At 47.3% G+C, this 20,774-nt stretch overlaps 1 protein-coding gene and 2 non-coding genes across 3 annotated transcripts; all 3 read left to right on the plus strand.

Moving 5' to 3' along the window:
• Window positions 1-7,374: 7,374 nt before the first annotated feature.
• On the plus strand, window positions 7,375-20,196 carry pabir2 (PABIR family member 2). The gene is made up of 10 exons (XM_088925766.1): window positions 7,375-8,272; window positions 10,933-11,011; window positions 11,646-11,702; window positions 12,324-12,367; window positions 12,864-12,918; window positions 13,954-14,046; window positions 14,578-14,666; window positions 15,426-15,490; window positions 16,060-16,153; window positions 17,139-20,196. Exons 1-10 carry the CDS (start codon window positions 8,148-8,150, stop codon window positions 17,272-17,274), a joined length of 837 nt encoding a protein of 278 aa, XP_088781892.1. The 5' UTR covers window positions 7,375-8,147; the 3' UTR covers window positions 17,275-20,196.
• Window positions 10,135-10,293, plus strand: LOC148828784 (small nucleolar RNA U109). Its single transcript, XR_016091726.1, has one exon. It is a non-coding gene; the product is annotated as a small nucleolar RNA U109 (small nucleolar RNA).
• LOC148828785 (small nucleolar RNA U109) lies at window positions 13,494-13,649 on the plus strand. Its single transcript, XR_016091725.1, has one exon. It is a non-coding gene; the product is annotated as a small nucleolar RNA U109 (small nucleolar RNA).
• Window positions 20,197-20,774: the final 578 nt, after the last annotated feature.

A 20,774-nucleotide genomic window follows, 5' to 3' on the forward strand; every position in this document is an offset into this window, starting at 1 on the left:
TTTAAGACTTTCCAATCACAGGTGACTAGAGTGTAGTTTTATGTATTGTTACACAGCTTGCCAGAGAAAAAGAGCCCGATGGTACTAAGTAAACTCCCAAATTCTCAAATCAATCTCCTATCTCCAAGTAGAGCTCTTATCTCCCAGGCTAATTCTTATCCTGCATGCTGGTGGTATGAAGACCGAGAGTGCCAGTGTCAGGTTCTGTATAACTTTGTGTGTTTGAGCCTCCTCTGCCTTGTGATTGGTGTTTTGTCTCAGTGCATTTCTATCTGTCAAGACGGCTTGTTGAGATGTGGCCTGCGGCAGGGTTCCAGACCTTTTATAGGAGAGTGCAAGGAGTGCCACTGGACTTTTTTTTAAACTTCCCAAGGTATAATTAGTTATCTGTAGTGCCAAATCAGAGCCCAGGCAGCTTTTACATTTTTCTGTGGTCTTTTTGTCCCGGTGACAGAGTTTTAACACGGTTAACCATGGTGTAAACAAGGGAATGGTTACAGATGGCTCTAATGACTGAGTCTTCCACCATTGACTATAAAATGAAGTCAATTTCCTGCAATGCAGCTGAAATTTTTAATTGGAACTGTAGCTCAGTTGGCGTGTTTAAACTGAACCCTGGAGCTAAACCAGCTGTGATGCCACTAATCACCCAGTAAAAGAGTCTTTTACACAACGGACAAATGAGAGCAGCAGAAGATAGTGTAATCTTCTCTAGTTTTAGAGGGGTAACATGTCACATGGCAAACGCAACGCTCTTTTGGGAGGGGTTCAAAAACGATTTCACACAACGTTTCTGACAATCTTGTCCAGACCAGGGTCTTCAATCGGAGATTCCGGGAGCAAATTCCGAATAAGTTTGCAATTTGCTAAAACTCAGGGCGTATTTGTTTAGAGCTTTCGATGCTGTGCTGCTGGTATTTCCCAGGTTTGGATACTAGTAGTTTTTCAAACATTACAGCGGTTGGTGAAAAGTTTGATGAGCCCAACATACCAGGCTGCAATGTCAAACCCCTCTGCATATTCTGTTCCTGAGTGTGAACCATAGCTCATCATAGTCACACTCAAAGGAATAAGTCCCAGTCGGCAGCATTTAGACAGAAGCCCAGTGGCACTAGCTGTGCAGTTTTGAAATCTGCCGCTGTAAGTGGGGAAGTGTCGTTTCACTGTTCACTGAGGACTCTCTGCTGCATCCTGTCTTTAGTGCACAGCTCGTGCTCTGCCTTTGAAGTGGTGCTGAATAATTGATGCTTCCCACCTGTTGCTTACTGCCTTGTATACTCTTAGTATCTGTGCCTTTTGTCTGACGGTCTGCCTACCCCCTTCAGCGCCCAGTGAGTCTTACCTCATCACAGCTCCACTGCCTGCAGGTGTGATGGTAGACGTAGTGGCTAGTGCCTGCCCAGCTGAGCGAGCACTGCGGGCTCAGGCCTACTACTGAACCAACCAACCAACCATCCAACCAGCCAGCCAGCCAGTAAACCAACCAACCAGCCAGTAAACCAACCAACCAGCCAGCCATGCAAACAACCAACCAACAATCAATCAATCAATCAATCCTTTCATTTGTTTGGCACACAAAACTTCACAGATTTGTATAACAGCAGTTGAACATGTGGTCAGGAAGGACAGAAGAACCACAACTCACAGGGGGAGAACACACGCTCCTGGGGGTCCCAGGCCCCATGTTTCCTCTTCCCCCAGTGTGCCCCCACTGCCCACCAGGGTGGATCCTGACATCAGGGCATCTGAGTGACGCAGCTGAAGTTCCAGACCCTGCCATCCTGGGATTCACGGTCCGGATTCTGATGTCATGGGCCATTTGGGCACGCATGCTCAGCGTCTGTTCCCAGAGCCAGGACCCAAGCAGTCAGAAAACTAAAGGATGAGAAAGATGTTTGTCCAGGTCAGCCCTAATGCTCAGTCCTCATATTTGATGGGCTATTCATGCCAGCCCCCCAAGAGCTGCTTTTAGGCTGTCGAACCTCATTTCCCCTGCTGAGGTTGGAGGTTCGTCAGCCGTTAATAAACAAGTATCTATTTTCCTGGACACCCCAGTTTTCAGAAATAGAAACTTTAGAAACCAGTGGTACAAAACTGATGGAAAAGCCATTTACAGCTCACTGTAAGTTTATATACTTTTTTTCCTTTCTGATTTGCATGGGATTAAAAGCAGTGAAGATGTAGGTAGTAAAATGGGAGATGGGCAGAGTTAAGGCACAGGCACCTGTACTGGGAACAATAAAGTGTACAGCCAGAGGAAAGGATGTGTTTTGGGGTTGGAATTGTGCAGGGAAGGCCATGGGAGAGTCTCTCTGATTGGGAGAGTCGGGGAGCTCGACAGTGAGGGAGTGACACTGTCCTCCCAGTGCGGTACTCCTTCCCACGGGATTTACAACCGCAAATAAGAACGTCAGGGCTTCCCAGAGTTCCACTTTCCGCACAGCACCAGAGTCACCTGACCTGTGCGACGACCTCTCCGCAACAGTGTGCCACTCGTGTCTCTGATTAAGAATGCAGAAAGGAGACAGTGTCTTCAGCCAGACAGAAGAGCTTGTAGTTTGGAGAAAAATAGCATGTGACTGGTCAGGCACATTAGACAGTTGCAGCAGGAGCATGAGTCCCTTCCCTTGATTTTACAGCAGCTGATGATAGTATTTACAGACTACATAGTCCTCAGTGCTTTTTTTGTATTTTGCTGCACTTTTGGTGTCATTCAATATCCAGGAAATATTAAAGAGCTTTAATTAAGCTTGGAAGATTAAACTCCATTTTCTATGTTTAGTTTACATTAAGCCTGTAAGTTTAAGTTTAAACCCCTTTAAAATAAGTGATGTTAATGCATGTGTACAGCTATGTTCTTTACATGTGGGTAAGGCTGTGCAGTTGAACGTTTCAAGAAGCAGAGCTGGAAAAAGCAAATTCTATGATTTTACATACCAGTTGATATATTTTTTCACTTCTGTGAAAATGTTATGTATATACACTCATATATGCATAACATGGCCTTCTTTGGTTATTCACTACTTTTCTATAATGTGCTTCCAAAGAGTTTCAAATTCCAGCTTTTAGGAATCGATCATGTGAGTGATCATTCATCTGCACTCGATTAATAAGGAAAAGCAAGAAAGTATGATTATCTTAAATCTTTGAATTCAGGTGTGAATTCAATTTGCTGTATTTTTCTTTGCTGATGAGGTCTTATTCAACAATGCCATATATAATTCCACGCGTGTTTATGAACTTTATTTCAAACAGCGTGTAATGTGATAGACGAGAAAGGACCTGACTATATTTTTACGAAGACAAACTCTTCCTGATGTTTTGAAGTTAGAATATACTTGAACACCACATGAAACGTTATCTCTTAAAACTACAGTACAGCAGATTCAAGAAGTTATTGTCAGGAGAATGATGAAATGTTTTTTGTACGAAGCGTGGAATTTAATACCCAGAGAGCTCTGGACAGGTACACCCCTCTCCAGTGGGAGCGCTCTGTGGGAGAATGGGTTAGAATCCCACCTGCAGCGTGATGCACCCCAACAGAGGTTCCTGTTGTGTAAATTAAATTAAGGAACACTTTGTTCATATCCGTTTCCTTGGCCAGGACACTCCCATTGGAACAGAACTGTACAATCCACCATATGTAGTCCAGTTTAGATATTCAACTAAACTTTGTCCACCTTGGGACTAAGAGCAGCACAGACTGCGTCCGGTGCCAAGGTGAAATACTGACAGTTCAGTACTTTTCAATAACGGAGCTCTGCAGTGCTTTTTGAATTGCATTTTGCTGCATTTCAGAATACACTCCCAAAATAAGCCGAATTTTATACGAGTGGGTGGTGGTGGCGGCAGACTGCTTTATAGTACTTTTCAGTACAGAATAATGCAGCAGGAGTTTCTGAACGACTCTTTCCATCCTCGACGAGCGGCGTTGTCTTGTATGGTTGATAATTCTCCATTTCCTGTCTTGGGGTGTGTGTGTGCGCGAGTGGAGATGTGCTGACCCCAGCGGTGAGAAACAGCAAGACAAGAATGAGGGGGTTTAGCTTTGCCCTTGCCGGGAGATTCAGGGGTTGTGCTTTGAGCGATTTAATAAATGGCTATCTAAACCTTAAAGTGGAAAGACGATTCGGCCTTTCTTTTTTAGAAATTTTGGTCACAGGCCTAAAACTTGAATGGAACACAGATCAGTAAGAGTCTTGCCCTTCGGGTGTTATGGGATGCACCACCAGCAGACAGTGGGGTGAACGTTGACACAGGGTGAGCATATTCCTCCAGACTACAAGCCCTGAGCTCAGTCTACCGAGGTCCCTGACTGGGTCACGCCGGATGAAATCTGTTAAAACATCAACAACAATAAAAAAAAAAGTCCGAAAAAACAATAGCAGGAAATAACAAAACCTTTCACTCCAATCTGTCATCAACATCGCCGCCTCGGACCATTGAATTACATGGTACGTGTCTGCGTCTGGTTCCCTTTTCATTGTGCCCTTCTCCTTTAGGCCCTGCGAGTGTCAGGGGCGACAGCTGTGGAGAAGACCACTTCATGTGTTTCCCTGTCTTACATCGCACCTGATTTCTCTTCGCCTGGAGGCTCCGCCGCGGCTCGTGTGGCCGATGAGAAACGTCCTGTTTTGAGTTTGTGAACAGAAATCCGCGGAGGGAGTGTCTGTGGATTTCTGGTCTTTGCCTAAAAACAGTTTTTGCCTTCTTCTGGCAGAGCTACAAACTAACAAACGCTAGGTTGGGTGAACCACGGCACGATTCTTCATTGCCAAATTTCTTCAGGGGACGTCATGAAATTGTCTGGTACTTCAGTGAAGGAGACCTATAGCTGGTGGACGGTAATTGCTTTTGGGAAGGTCGGATTGGTGTGTGTGTGTCTGGGGGGGGGGGGGGGCTGTCACTTTCCTGCCAAAACAAAAGAGTAGTTTCCTCTGACAGCGGGCAGCCCCCTAAGATGGAGAGGCCATTTCTTGTGGCGGCGAGTTTAGGCCCTCGGACCCCGACCCCCACCCGGCAATCCAGCCCACAGGCGCTGCGCGACACGGCGCGGCTTCAAAGAGCGATCGGCGGCAGATTCGGACAGGATATTTCCGCCTTTTGTTAATAAGGGGAAAAGAAAGAGAGATTAAAATATTTTTGAAAGCCCGGGGGCCGTCCTTTGTGTCTAGAAGACGCATCTGACGTTTCTCTTGAAGCCTGCATTATTCAGCAGTACTTAATTCCCCATTACCAGAACTACGTTTTAATTAACCTGTTGACTCTTTTCGTGAATTAAATTTGACAGTTGTTTCCCTCTCGCCTTTCTGAAGATGGGATTGCAGGTAGGGTCGCTGGCGGCAGAACTTTTTTTTTCCAAACAGATTTTTCATTTTCATATTTTCTGAGCAGCTTTTTTCAACCTTTTAATATACACAAAAGAAAGAAACAAGATTGTGTATTGTAATAGGAACTGTCTATTTTTAAGCTTAAAACGCCCTGATTCAGAAAAGTAGAAAATAATTTCTTACAACCCCACAGCGCCTCCTTGTGTTCCTCAATAACCATGCACACCTTTTTAGTCAGTGGTGTGAACCTCCGTTACCTAAGTAACTCAATAAATGTACAAATAAATACGAAACCTTTGTTTGGCTCACACCATCAGTGTGAGCCAGCGGGAGGGGTCAGGCCTTCGACTATCATACAGGTAGGATATGTCAGCTAGGGCAAATACGAAAGAGGACTAAAGAGTTCAGACATTAATGAATAATTCCTAAACATTCTGTGTCAAACCAACAAAACAGACTTTAATCAGGCTTTACAGAATTTAAATAATAATACTAATACTACTACTAGTAATAATTGCTTACACTTATATAGCGTTTTTCTGGAGTGTCCAGAAAAGCGCCATATAAGTGGAGCAATTATTATTACTTAAAAATAAAAGAAAAGCAGACATAAACAGATAACTCTCAGAAATGCAGAAATCAATAACTCTGAACTGTTTCTGGAAAAAACTGATCAAGAAGATCAAATCAAGAAGAACTGGCAATCTTACACGAATTAGTCCAGAAAACTTGTTTTGAAAATCTCTATTAAAAAAAGATCCCAAATACAGAAACATTAGATGAAAACAACACACATAAAACACATGAAGAAGGCTCCCCATCGAATCATTGTGTCTCTTTTCTTTTCCTTTCAGCAGGGAATAAACCTTTACCTGTTCCTTTGCAGCCTACGCATGCTGGCGCAGCTGCCTACTTGGCCTACAGAAAACATTGCCATGTCAAAAGCCAAACTGCTGTCCAGTGAAGCACAGTCATTGTTATGTCAAGCTGAATGGCTGCCCAAAGAGACACAGTCATTGTCATGTCAAAAGATCAAATCCTTCTCAATGAGAAACACTACTGGGGAAATGGTGTGGTGGAATGGTTGCATGTATTGGCAATTAAAACCGTTGTTTTTGTGCAAATCCCTGGCTATAGTCCAGCAGTTGCACTCTTGACAAAAATGCTGCTCTCCAGAATAGATTCAAGCACTCAGCCGTTGGCCATTGTTGTAGTGGGGGAGATAACCCTCGGGATATAGGAGTACAGAAAACCCGCACCTTTATTCACTGCAGCTGTTGTAGAGGCATCGTCACCGGCTTTCACCCCCTGAGCTCCAGCGGGAGAGACTACACCCCCACAGCCCTTTGTGCAAAGGCCTGAGTCCCGAAAACACACATTGGAGCCAACGAAGCACAATACCTGCTGCGTGTGAGCTTTCTGTGGCTCATGTACATAACTTTGTCTACCGCAATTTGTGCTTAAGCTGTATTTCCTCGGGTGGGTAAGGGGATCAGGTCCATATCTGATCAGTTCCCAGCTTCTCTGACCTGAATTTCCCTGGCCAACATGTTGCAGGGTTTCTTTCTTCTGCTATCTGACCGAAGCCAAGACTTTAACTTCTAATAATTTCAAATGTATGGCAGTGTCGTGTAATTTGCTTACCAGGGGGTCACTGTGCTCACCACAGGATTTAAATTCTAGGCCTTTCGCTGCTTAACTGAATGTGAGGTCTTGGCTCATTTACATTTCATCAGAGCAACATATTATTTTTAGGTAAAAGGTTTCATTGCCTTTTGAAAACTTTGCTTTAAACATGCGCTTTTAACCGGCGCTCAATACGTGACACGCATGCGCTACTTTGAACTCTGGAGGAAGAAGCCGGGGCGGGGCGTAGTTCCGTGTTAACCTAACTTCTCCAGGAAATCCCTTAACGACGGCATTTCATTGGTCGCGTAGCTGCCATTCAGCTCCGGTCACCGGCGAAATGTGGAGCGCCTATTGGTTTCTGACGCTGTCAATCATAGACGCAGGCTGTAGACGGGGCGGGAAGTTTGGTTGAGATAGGAGTGCTGCGGCTCCAGGAGGCGGAGTGATAAACAGTGGAAATCAGTAGAAAATAATTCATTTTTATTTCAGTCGCAAAAATTCGGACAGTTAGACAACATGGTGGAAGCAAGTGAAAGTCTCGGTTTGATGTAGGTAAACGTTTTAAGTACAAATGGCGAAAAGCGTGCTGTTTTTTTTAAATTAATCCCTGCAGTTTTTTTTTTTTGTGTGTGTTTTTGTGGTCTGCTGTTGAATCAAGTGGATGTTGGGTGATGTGCTCTCGGCCTCACTTTGCAAACACGATCACTCAACGCTGTTGGGAAGCGTGATCTTTTAGGGGGACGCGGTGCCCCTTTTCAAAGTCTTTTCCTAAGCAGGCTCCACGCACGGTTGGGACGGAGTTTCCGAGTTTTCGTCTGTCGATGGGGGTGCGCCTTCCGTGCCCCCTGAGAAAACATGTTGATTATTGTTTGAGAATACCCTACAGCAGAGCCCGTTCGGGCTGATGTATGGGGTAATTCCTTCGAAGAGACAGTTGAAAACGGCTAGCTGCGTTCACGTATATACCCCCCAACAGCAGCAGAAGCAGAAGCAGAAGCAGCAAAGGACTTGTTGAAACAGCTCCTCGCAAACGACGATAAAACATGGAGCCTTGTTTCCAGACTACTTTGAGCTCACACTAGAGGCCCGGCCCGGCCCGGCCAGACCCGACCCGACCCGACCCGACGCGGAGAGCTCGGCGGTGCCCCGGTTCGCGGGGCCGAGGGCACCCGGGTGCCCACGCAAGCCATGAGCCACCCGGCCTCCATGTCCCAGGAGAAGATGGATCTGGACCTCGACATCCCCGTGTCCCTGACTCAGAACGACGGGAACCTGAGAAGATCCAACAGTGCCCCCATGATCAACGGGCTGAGGTACGGTCGGGCTTCGGTTCTGCCGAATGTTTTCCTTTGTTTTGTTTTTTTTTGCGGGCGGCAGAGACGCGAATCCACGCTCCAGTCTCCCAAGGCCCTGCAGCCTGTGGTACCGCTTGCGGGGCGGACGGGCAGCTGTGAGCGCTCCGGTTTCGTTTCACTAGCACAGGGAGTCGCAGGCACCTGGGGAAGGGGGTGGGGTGGACGCAGGTCCCAGCCGCGGGATCGTGTGCCTTGTATTTTTTTTTTATTTTAAAAAATGTGTTTGTTTGTTTATTTTAAAACGAAAGCCGTCGATTGAATTCCGACTGATTTTTTTTTTTTGCGTGCCGGAAAAGATACGAAGCACAGGTCCTGTCAGTTGAATGGAAAGTTCGGGTAGGCCGTGCAAAACGTAATGTAGTTAAAAAAAAAAGGGAGGAAGATGAGTAAAACTTACTTTTTAGCAAATGACCAAAACACGTGCCTTCAGGAGTGCCTTTAAACTTTGGGAGCTCTGCACTCAGGTTTAAACGACTGATACCCACAGAGCAAGCACTTGATTTAGAGATCTTGTACAGATAGTTGACTGAAGGAGAGTGCAGGGTTTGGCTGGAAGGTGAGTCTTTAACGATGGTGCCAAGGCAGTAAATTTAATCAGCAGTGAGATCTTATGGTTGATCCTAAATGTAATAGGTACCCAGTGCAGAGAGGCCAACACGATGTATGATCTGAACATGAGAATTGGGGTTGCTTGTTTACACAAAGGGTCAAGGGGGTCTGGAACTAGTTATCTGGTCGATAACCTTGGATTCTTTCAGGAAAAGGAAGTGTTTGGATGAGAGTCATGGATCAAGTTAGCTACTGGCAAACCAAATGATTGAAATGGACTGAACATCCCTCTCGTATGTGACTATTCTTATGTGCAGCTTTATATGAGACTGGAGCAGCCCCGTTTTCAGGCAGTGCTGTCTGGTGGATGTTTTTCACCAGGCAGTGCTTTACAGGGGTGAAATTGTTTCGGAAGTGCAGATACAGGCTTCTCCATGTTGTACATAGGCATGAACATCCAAAAGAGAGCGTATTTTTCAAGTGTAACAAATGACACTATTAATATGTCTAACCTTGGCTTGCAAATGCAAGAGGAACACCGAGAGTAATGTCTAGTTCAGGCTTTGACCCACTGGTGCAAAACTGTATTTCGGTCTGGTTGCAAACAGTTCTGTTGCATTCATAGTCCCAATTGACTTTATTATGATATAAATTATACAATAAGGTATAATGTTATCTTGAGTCACGTTACAATAACATTGTGTGTGGATGCCACACTGACAAATTAAGAAAAGTCGTAAGTAAATGAGAGATACTCCCGTAAAGACTTTTAGAAACTTTTCTCACATAAGCAATAATTGAACCCCTAAAGTACGTTTCCTGACACCCATCCATGCTTGTTAAAAAGTTCAACTAAACATTTCTCTGTTTTTTTCCATGAAGAGAAAGCTCCCCTAGTTGGAAAGAGATTTCTTTTTTTTAAACACATTCCTTTCTTTTTTAAAGATGATGAGATAGAGAAGACTTTTTTTCCTCCTGAACTGGGAGTGATATCTTGTCACAAGCCCCAACTCTACTCTCCTCCTCTTCACCCCTGAACCCAAAATGATCTTGTTTGAACTATGTTAGTGATATATGTGGCTCACAGCAATTTTATTTACTGCATCAGGTTTGAAATATCCAGCCAGCACCTGGCTGTTGCAGAACAGCATGTAGCATCTAACCACTGGAATGCATTAGACTGCCACAGCTTGGCTTGTTTCCTTGTTCATGAACAGCAGACCCCAGGTCCTTGTTTCCCAGTGATTGAGTGATGTGACCCACCCCTCTCCATGCATGTTGCAGCCTCTCCTGGGCTGCACTCAGTCCGTCTCCCTCTCTCTATAGGAAGTGCGGACGACTAAGTGACATGCTATAGAAAATCACATGGAGTTAACAGGGCCACCAGTCTACCAGAGGAGTCTGAGTGGTAGTATAATACTCCAACACTGAAATGCTGCATTCATTTTCCAGGGATGCCCAGCCACGCTAAGCGCGTTTTAAAATGCTTTCCCATGTGTGATCCGTTCACGAGTTTCAAAACGAGAAACGATTCCGGTGAAAGATGCAGAGATGCTGATGCTTTTGTGTGTAGAAAGAGTGCAGGTGATGGATTGATTGAACAACTGTTGTGTTGTTGTCCTTCAGTAGAAACGGTTCCAGTTTAAAACCATACCAGTAAAAGGGAAGGAAAGAGTAGCTGGTCGTGACCGCCCCCCGCCCTCATATTGTAAGGCATCACCAACTCTCGTTGTGACTCAACGGTCTTCGTTCAGTGTTGTTCCCATGTCATCCCAGTGGAGTTATTCAGACTTGACAGCGAAACACAAACCAGGGAGCGCAAGTAGGTGCTAAATGGAAGTGCATTTAAAACTGAGTGCTGATGGCCAGGGGTTATGGGAGTGTAGAACAAGCTCTGTCCAGTCATGCTGTTTGAGCCTTAACCCCGGCTCCTTTCACAAAACGGGTGGAGGAGATTCTTGGGTTAATGAGCTGCTGCTCCTGCCTGCCTGCCGGGCGCGGATGTCGTTGGCGTTTGTGACTGCTCCTGCCGCTCCGTCATCCGAGCCCCTCTGTCTGTCCGATTCCAGCGACCACTCGCAGGTGTTCCAGCGGGAGGTTCTGCGCAGCCGGAGGAACAGCACCACTGTTGTGAACCGCCAGAGCCTGGTAAGAAGCCTGAACTTCTGTTGCCCTGTGAAAAGGAGGGAGAAGGTAGAGTCTTTTGCGTTATGTTGATCAGTGTTTTGCACAGGGATTAAAGTGGGGACTCGGATCTGCGGGTGCTGGTTATAGTTCACTGTGTTTTGCCTAGGCTGATGTGGAGGTGGTATTACATGTCGGCTTCTCAGCTTAATGGGTTCATTTGTCCCAGAAGGCTAGGGAGTGGCAGACTCACTCCTGTCCCTGGTGTTCATGCTTCTTTGTTGTTGTTACTTTAGGTGAGATTTAGTCAAGATGTTAGCGGCCTGTTTCAAAAACGGAGAAAGGGAAAAGGTATCCAAGAGGGTTGAGATCATTTGCACATGGGAAATGGGCTGGTGTTGTGTGTTGACCTCAAGCCCTTTGTGTAGCTTACTGGTGCTCAGACACAGTGTTTTACTGAAAGTCCTGTTCTGAGTGATGTTACTGGAGAGAAACCATTTTCGGGAGCAAACTTTAGGTGGGGACAATAGTAGTGAAATGCTCCCTGGGAATTAGGAAAAGGTCTGTCCACTTGTGTGTGTGTGTTCCTGAGATCAAATGGTTAAAGGCTTGCACAGCCCTCTTCACTCTAGCATGATGTTCCCTTCTTTCTTTGCAGATGGTCCCCTCTTCCCCCATCAGAGTCCCCAGCAGCAGACTCCATCAGATTAAACAGGTAACGTTCATGCATGGTCAGAGGCTTTGCTTTCCTGCTGCTGTCCCTGATTATTTTGTGTCGTACCCATCTGATTTGGAATAGCCCGTGGTGTATTTGTGTTCTTTCACGTCTCGGCTCTCCGCAAGGAATCCTGCGATTGCACACGGGGAAAATGGTGGTGGAGGGGGGTGTGGGAAAAGATTACAGGCAGCACAGCCCCCTGCTGGAGGTTCGGGGCTGATTGGAGGAGAGGCATGTCCCCACGCCCCCCCCCCCCACCTGTGGTCTGCAGGTGCCTGGAAAGCCTCAACAGTCACAGCGTCCCTGAGAGACCTGCTGAGGAATCCTACCCTGGGATTAGTCGGATAGCCTGTCTGAACACTGCTGGTAGCAGCATGACCCAGGCTCAAATCCCAGAGCTCAGCAAGCTCAACCTCAGCCTTTACGGGTTGAGCAACTGGGGAGTCAACCATCCCCCTTTTTTTCTTACAGTTACATTATACAGGGAGGCTATTTTGGGACTGCCTGTTAATGATTGGAGTTCTTCCCATTTTATCTGCTCTGGAAACCCACAAGTGAGGTAGGCCGGAGGATGTAAAGTTGACGTTACTCAGGTTGAATGACTTTGCTTTCCTGCAGGAGGAAGGTGTGGATCTGATGAACAGAGAGACAGCCCACGAGCGGTGAGTCGCAGCTCTTGCTCCTCTCTCTTTACAGCTTTAAGGGCCTGCAGTTCTGCAGTATTGCAGCACACCGAAAACATTTGCTAAAACCGTCAGAGGGTCTGATAGTCTGGAGGTGCAGATTCGGAGTCGTTTTTGGGATTGACACCGGGGCAGGAGGATTTATTTAGTGGGCTTGTGTCAAGCCACAGCTGGGTGTAGCTCTGTGTACACAGCAGCCCAGGTGCGGTGGGGGGGGAGGGGGAGTGAGTTCAGGGTGTGCAGGTGTGCCCTGACAGTGCCAGCAGAGGCCTGGGACTCTGTCTGAGCCTGCTTCAGTTATTTGTTCACAGAGTCTAGTCTGCAGTGATTGAAGTCAGTCAGCTGGGTTTAGAACTGCGGGTTCACTGGGCAGCGCAATGGGGACGTTTTTCTTTGTGGGCGGTGTTTGTACCACAGTAGGGCCTGGTGTGGCCTGCTCTCTCTCACCCCTGTGCCGTTTCTCTGTCTCCCTCAGCGAGGTGCAGACGGCCATGCAGATGAGTCAGTCCTGGGAGGAGAGCCTCAGCCTGGTGAGTTGAGAGGAAGGGTCTCCCGCGGGCTTGCCGAACAAAAACTCCCTCGTCTGAGCTCTGCAAGGGTTGAGGTCCGTTTGTCCTCAACAGCCAGTGTCCCCCGACGGATCAATGAACGGGCGTCTGCTGTGCTTTTACTGTAGAGAGTAGATGGGACTTAAATATCTCCTCCCAATTCATTTTTATGTCGGATGGTTACTTGATTACTTGCTGCATGTGGAGTATTTGAAAATCATTGATTGGTTTGTCTTAATCGAGTTTTAATTTTTTTATTATCGGGAGCCTGAAGCATTGCAGCTTGGAGAAAGCACGGCGGTTTGATAATTGTCTATTCATCTGTTTTTCTTCTTTTACAAGTGTGAGTTACTCCAGGTTGGGCGTGGGGAAATGGAGCAGGTGGTTGCGAGTGAGCGTTGTGCACGTTTCAGCCCCCCCCCCGTGCTTCATCGCTGAGCCTCTGCTCATGAGGAGGCAGCAGCAGTAGGCGGAGGGGGGTTGTGTAGTATTTTGCTCTGACGCGTGATGTTGAATGGTGGCTTTGTGTGTAAAGTATGGAGTCTCTCTTCTTCTTCATGCATGTGGCAGCTTCTCCAGGGCTGCGCTGCACCGTTTCCCTCTCTGTGGGGAGCGCGTGCGCTTGAGATACATGCTATAGTAAAGCACGTGGAGTTAACAGGGCCACCAGTCTCCCAGCACAGGCTGCGTGGTAGTATAATACTCCAACACTGACGCACCGACGCTCCGAGGCAGGACAGTGGGGGAAGGATGAGGCTCTTGGGAATATGGGATGGCTTTGCGATTCACTTTGTCTCCCTGAAACCGGGAAGAATTTATTCTAATGTACACTGGTGCCTCCCTGGCACTGCTGACGTGCTGTGGCACGGTTGTGGGTTTTGAGTCGGGAAGGATGCTCCTTGTGAATGTATCCTTGCCCGGGGTTGAGAGTGTGTACTGCACCTCTTCGTCCCAGAGAAGGGGAAGCGGTCTGGGATGTAGGCTTTTAATAACGTGTGTGGTTTCCCTCTCCGACAGAGTGACAACGACCTGGACAAGTCCTCTTCTCCGAAGCGGATTGACTTTGTGCCCGTGTCCCCTGCTCCGTCTCCCACCAGAGGGATCGGGAAGGTGAGCTGGGTCGGCTCTGGACCGGAGACGCTCGTGCGGTTTCTCTCTCAGACAGGATGTTTTGACAGTTAAGCTACATTGATGAGAAGGATGTTTATAGTAAAATATTGATGCTGAATTGTTGTTCAAGTAACTAATGGAAAAGGGAGCCAGTGAATTATCCTTGGCTCTTTTACTAAAACTTCACTGAGTTTTTTTTAATCATTTGATAGCAACGTTACCTTGTTTTTAGCTGATAACGTAACTTCATTGACAATGGGCTCTTTTTTTAAGAAACCCCCACTTTATTATATAGAAGAAACCTCTTTTGGCAAGTCTGATGCTTCGCTTAGTGTTGTTCTTTTAGGCCAGTATTAGGATTATTTCTAGTATCTGCATTGCTAGATTGTAACATGCCAGGCCTGTTAATTGTGTAATTAACTGATAATTGCTGGTGAAAGTTAATTACGTTGCCGTAGCCCTGTTTACACTCCTCTGGAGTTCTAGGCTGCTTTGGTGCATGTCCACTGATGGGCCTTGTCTCTTTCGCAGCAATGCTTCTCGCCCTCTCTTCAGATCCTGGTAGGCACCAACGGTTTCCCGCCCAGCCCCATCCCAAGTCCCACCCGGCGCTTCACCACGTGAGTACTCGGAGCGCTTCCTCTCGCTGGCTGTGCCCCAGAGCTGAACCACAAACATCTGCCATCCTTACTTCGGAAGAGGGCTTTCCGAAGGCGGGGGGGGAATCCATGTTATCCGTGATGGTGGTACCCTTGTCAACGAGCCGGATTCTTTCTCGGGCGTATTGACCTCTGACCTCTGAGGGCAGATGAGTAAGCTGTAGGTGGTCCCATCTTGAAATGGCATGAGCTGACTTGCACCTTGTGTTCGAGGTGCCTGCGGGAAAACGAGCTGTGGTGCTGAAGCAGGGGCTGTTAAGGCGATTAAAGGCCGGTAACGGATTGTCCCTAGTGGTTAGGACAGAGCTGGGCAAAGCAGTCTTCATTATAATCTCCCCAGGTTGAACCTGCATGGGGTAACTTCAGCACACAGTAGCCAGAACCACATTGCATCCAAGCTACACAGGATGCAGGAGTGGAAAAGAGCTGCAGAAGCCTCACAGGAGGCCAGCAGCACTATGCCACGCATGACACAGCCGCATCACCAGGGACTGTGCCTTTTTCCTTCCTCCTGAATGCTATACTTTTTGAAATATCCCTGTTCAGCATCTGATTGAGATGTGGAGGAAACAAAAAAAAAAACAAAACAAAACAGAGGGTTTGTGTAGATTTCTGAAATTTGCAAAGACGTAACTCCACGGGCCGGGCCGGGCCTGCTGGTGGCCTCGGCTCCTTGCTGCGGCCGCTGCGTCTCACGTCTGCTGTCTTTCCCCCTTCCAGCAGGAGGAGTCAGAGCCCCATCAACTGTATCAGACCCAGTGTCCTGGGGCCCATCAAACGCAAAGGTAAAGAAAACCAAGTTGTGGTCTTCACTTGGGCAAACGGCCGAAACTGTGTGGCACGTCTCCGAGACGAGGGAGGAGTGCTTCTCGTTAAATCAGCATTGAGAAATCTGCACGTTTTGCAGCACCGGTACTTAAAAAGATGTCTGGCTCATAATTGTATAAAATACTTTCTGGGTGTTAAGTTGGCATGTCACTTTTGGGGTGCTTTTTATGGTCTTTTAAATGTCCCTCCATTTCCTTAATGGTTCTAGCAGTGCTTCTGAACCTGTTACAGAGATGGACTTTTGCTTTAACTCCTGTAATAGTTACAGACTTGTTGGGGGTGGGGGGGAATACACATTTGCAGCTCACCGATTTAAGTCCCTCGGGTAAACGGGAGCTGTCCTCGGCTCTCCTCGTGCTGATGCCATATCTGTTTGATCGGTTGCCCATTTGTCTTCCTGGGTGTGTAAGAGTCGAGGTATTAAAGAGAACTGAGGAGAACCTGCTGGGCTGTGGATACCTGTGGCCGTGGTAGCTCTTCGCCACAGGAGTCCCGTTTTATTTCGTTACACTTTTTTTTTTTGCAGGCGAGATGGAAACCGAAAGCCAGCCAAAGCGCCTTTTCCAAGGGACAACCACCATGCTCTCCCCCGAGGCTCACCTGCCCAGCCTGAGCTCCTGGTAAAAAGTCGGCTTTCGGGAATGTGGTTCTGCTCAGACAAGTTAGTTTGCGTTCCAGATTGAGGAGGCGTAGGACAATTTGCAGTAGCGTTTCATTAAGGAAATGAACCTGGTGCATGCAGGTTGTTCAGAACACAGGCCTTTCACCTGTTTTCTGGAGTCTGCTTTGGCAAGAGTGCTCTGTTGCTCTCTCAGCCAGAGTTTTAACGCTGATCATGCCCCCATCTATGAAGGGGCCTCTTTCACCCTTACACGCTACAACGTGGGCAGGAGCGGGGGTCAGCATTGCTGCTTTGCAGCACTGGGGCCCAGGGTTCAGTTCCTGCGTGCTGTCTGTGTGGAGCCTGTGTGTTCTCCATGTTGGGTTAGATTTTGGCTTCCTCCCACGGTCCTAAGGCAGGCTGGTAGGTTAATTGGCTTCTGGGGAAATTGTCCCTGGTGTGAGCGTCTCTGTCCCTCTGCCCATCCGTGTCCGGGTCCAGGGTGTATTCTGCCTGGTGCCTATTGCTGACCAGGATGGGAACCAACTCCCCCGTGACCCTGTATTGAATACCCAGATGGGTATTACAGCTTCAGGCAGAGCACTGCTGTCCAGTCTGTGTGCATTTAAACTGATTGTATGTTGACATGTAACAGTTTGTATTATAGTGCTTGTGTAGGTTTGCTGTGCTTGTAATTAATACCTAGAACCCAGCTACTCTTGGTATGTGCTTGTTGAAGTGCATTTGACATTAAGTTTGTAATTTTATATTTTGGCACTGTTCGGCCTGCTTCCTCTTCCCACCTCTCTCTCCTGTTATATGGTTTCCTTTCCTGCCAGCCTGCTGTCTTTTTTCAGACCCGGTCTGTCTTTGCCCGGGCCACTCTCCCTCCCTCTCTGTCCTTCACCTTCTCTTGAACATGAGCGTTTTCTGCGGCCAGTTGTGTGGCCCCTCTTGCTGCGGCGTATTCTCTTACACATTTGTGTTCTTTCTCTCTCTCTCAGTCTCTCCCCGGCCCTCCTGGACAGCAGCCTCAGCAGCGTGGGCTCCTCCTCCGACTCCCCGGCCAAGATCAGCATGGTCTCGGCCTCCCCCGACACATCCCCCTTCGCCACGCTCCGTGACCTGTCGCCCAAGTGACACCCCCTCCTCCCCAGCCCCGCACAGGGGAGGATTGGGCAGCGGTGACTGCGGCTCCCTCTGGACTTCATTGCCACCTCTCTTTCCAACCCCCCCCCTGCCCTGCCAGGTCGTCCTTCATGAAATGGAAGAAAGTCGACTCCAGAGCCCTGAACTGTGCTTTTTTTTTTTGCGTTGTGCTGCTCCTCAAAAGTGCACTTCCTCTGCAGACAGACGTGGGCGGCAGGTTTGAAGACTGCTTGCCGTTTCCTCCTTGTCGGCTCCAGCTGCTATTTCTACTTTACTACAAGGTGCTGACCCTGGCAGCAGTTTCCTCATCCCCTCTGCTGCTTCACATCCGAATTATTCTCCTGGAAAGAAAACGCGAGTTGCTGATGAGGTGCACCTTGTCCTGTGATGTTTTTGTTTTCCCTTTGGAGTCCACTGTTCTCAATCCCACAGGACTCCAGGCTGATTCTGAAATTCAAGCCAGCAGGGCTCTGTAGCTCACTGGTATGCACACAAGGAGAATGCTAGCAGTCTCCTTGGAATGAGAAGCGACTGTAAGAAGACTTTCTTTGTCTTTGGGCTTTCATCTCGCTTGTGCTGCCAGCTCAGAAATGCTCGCAGGCTCAGGGCCGACCCGTGAACTGACACTTATTTCCAGCGAGGTAATGATACCGCATGTAGTGGCTGCGCATGTCTTCCCACCCCACCCAGGATGTCCTGGTGTCTTCTGCACCTGCACTAACCGGCTGCAAGCCGACCGGCTTCCCTGCACAGGGCAAATCCCAAGATTTCCATAGACTCCCCCCCCCAAGCGTTTTCCTGTTCCGCGCTCGTGTTCTGCCTGGGTCTCCTGAAGGGATAAAAGCCTCCGCTGGTTTGAAGACCGAGCCCTACAGTGCAGAGGTGCAGTGAACATCTCGCCGTGACTGGCGCCGGGGAAGTGCTTCCTTCTGGGAAGCATGGAAGACCTCCTGAGATTGACAGTACAGGAATGCTGGAATACCGATAAGAGAAAGTCAGTGCTCCTGCACGCCGGTCTTCCTCGACTCTGGCATGGGACGGCATGGATTGTCCACCTAGTTGTGGTCACAGGTATTGTTGTGTCCTCAACAGCTGCAGGGGAGCCAAGCAGCGGACAGGAAGCTCGGTCGTGGACACGGATTACAAGGACTGAGATGAACAAGTGTAATCATCCGCCTTGGATCCAGGTCAAAGGCTTGCCAACGCTGTCCGGCATTTCTGTGTGCTCAGGAATAGAATGAGCAGAAGGAGAATACAGCCTACTCCAGACAGCCTTGGATGCCGCGTACCTGTGTTATATGGAAACACTATAGAGCGCTGTTTAATCTGGGTCTTTTGTTTTTAAAGCGTTTATTTGATTGTACACGTTGGTGTAACACTGAATTGAAACTATTGCTGCCGGTGTGCCTGTGGCGTTCGGACGTGGGCTGTTGCGCAGATTCGGTAGAACGGCTCCCCTTCCTTTCTTCACCAGGTCAGAGGGGAGAGCCTGTCCCAGAACACGTCGCTGTTTGCGTACCGTGTCCTGAGGTGGAGTATGCCAACGTGCTGCCTAGCCTGTGTAGGAAGCTGCTGCAAGAACGAGTTGGGGCTCATCTGTTTGCAGCGCCAAGGTGACAGAAGTCTCCAAAGCTTTCTCCACTGCCTACATTTGTGAAATCCATTTCTGTAGTGAGGTGGTTTAGGATTTTATGATTTAGTGAAGTTGGTATCTTTACAAAGTGGGTTTTGACAACGGTCCCGCAACTCTCTAAACGTAAAAGCTGCTAGGTCAGAAAATTTGAAGTTCTTAAAAATGTTCTGGCTGTCTAATATGTTTGTAGCTGCAGGCAGTATCTTCATCACTTTTGGAGGCTTCTGTTCTACTGGGGGAGGGAAGTAGCTTTTATACCACATCACTGGTCTCTCTCCCTTCTGGTGCATCTTGAAGGGCAGCACAGCAGAGCGCGTTGTTCACACCCCTCAGTGTCGAAGTTGTTTAAGTTTTTAATTCATTGTTAATGAATTAACCAGCACGCAGCCCCTCGCCGAGGGGTCCTGTAAGAAACACATCAAGCAGAAAAAAGAATCTTGGGGTTCTGATGTGAAAAATGAGAGATACTAAGGGAATCTTTGTTTGGAAAGTAATAAATACAAGTTTTGATTTGGATTGTTTATTTCTCATCTGAACATATGCTGTAACCTACTGATTTTATTAATGCTCTGTGCCATTAAGATAAACATCATTAGAATAAGGGCCTTGAGGGTTTTGAGGAAATGTCCATTTGAATCCTTAGTCTTCTGATGTATTTGTATGTAAATGACTGTAATTGTGTAAAAAGTCAGTGTTAATCGGGTGGTTGTAGTATTTTATTTTTCAAAATTCTATTGTTTTATAAATAAATCTATATTTCCTTTAAGTAGACGTTGCTAGTTTTACAAAAAAAAGGCATGAAAAATGTAAAATTGACCATCTGACTTCATTATGCTTCGGTGCAAATGAACTGTAGAGCTGACTATAACCAAGAGGGCGAATCCTGGGTTTGTAGTGGAGATAAACCATTAATTTGAAATGCAGATTTTTTTAAGAAAAAAAACCAGAGCTTTAAGGTTTGTGAAGCTGCAGTTTGTACATAGTTTTTACTTTAATATTTTGTTTTCCTCTTTCATGATCGCAAGAAGCACCTTGTACACAGTCCCTACCTGAGCTGTTACCCAGAATTCTCCTGTCCTGTGGAGTGTTTTCTTTATCGTTTCTTTATTTTTGAAAGAAAGTGCCCTGATGCTGAAGTACGAGGTAGCAGGCTGGCGTGCTGCTGCCTGCTGGGGTAGCCACAGTGTGTTCATATGCTTTGTGTATTTATGAATTGCTAAATGGAAAAGCTATTTTCTTCACTCCTGGTTTAAAAGAAAAATAAATTATTAGCTGTAAAAGCTTTTTTATTTACTGTCATGCTTATCTTCCGCTAACATCCAGGCGCTGTTTTGCGCTGCTTCGTGAGTCCGGAATAGACCCCAAGGACAAAGCGGCACCGTTTGCGAGTGAATGGTGCTCGGGTGCTGAAGTGAGCCCTGGAATACTGTCTTTCACATCGGGCGCTTGTGCAACAGGTCCTATGTGCCTTTATGTTGAGTTTTCTAGCACATGTCTAAGTAAACGCCTCGAACAGCTAGCTGCAACACGCGTTGGGTTGCAGAGCTGAAGTGATTGTTGAACGTGTTGTGGGGAGTTTTCCCCACTAAGTCTTTTCCTCCGCTTTCCAAAGCGGTGCATTAGCCAGCTCTCCCCCCCCCCCAACACGCGTGATTGCACCCACACAAAGTTATACGTGTCGGGGGCGAAGATGGATGAAAACTCAAATGAGTAATTTAGTGCCACAATGCTCGGAGAAGTGTAAAAATTCATCTTCATTCTTGTCCGATTTGTGTGGCTCTGAGCTGTACAACAGAACACTCGTGACACCCTTTTCTTAAAAGTAAACTGCACAGGATCTCTTAAACGACGATCTGTA

The sequence above is a fragment of the Atractosteus spatula genome, chromosome 9 (genome assembly GCF_055471065.1).
Source record: "Atractosteus spatula isolate fAtrSpa1 chromosome 9, fAtrSpa1.hap1, whole genome shotgun sequence".
Lineage (NCBI taxonomy): Eukaryota > Metazoa > Chordata > Actinopteri > Semionotiformes > Lepisosteidae > Atractosteus > Atractosteus spatula.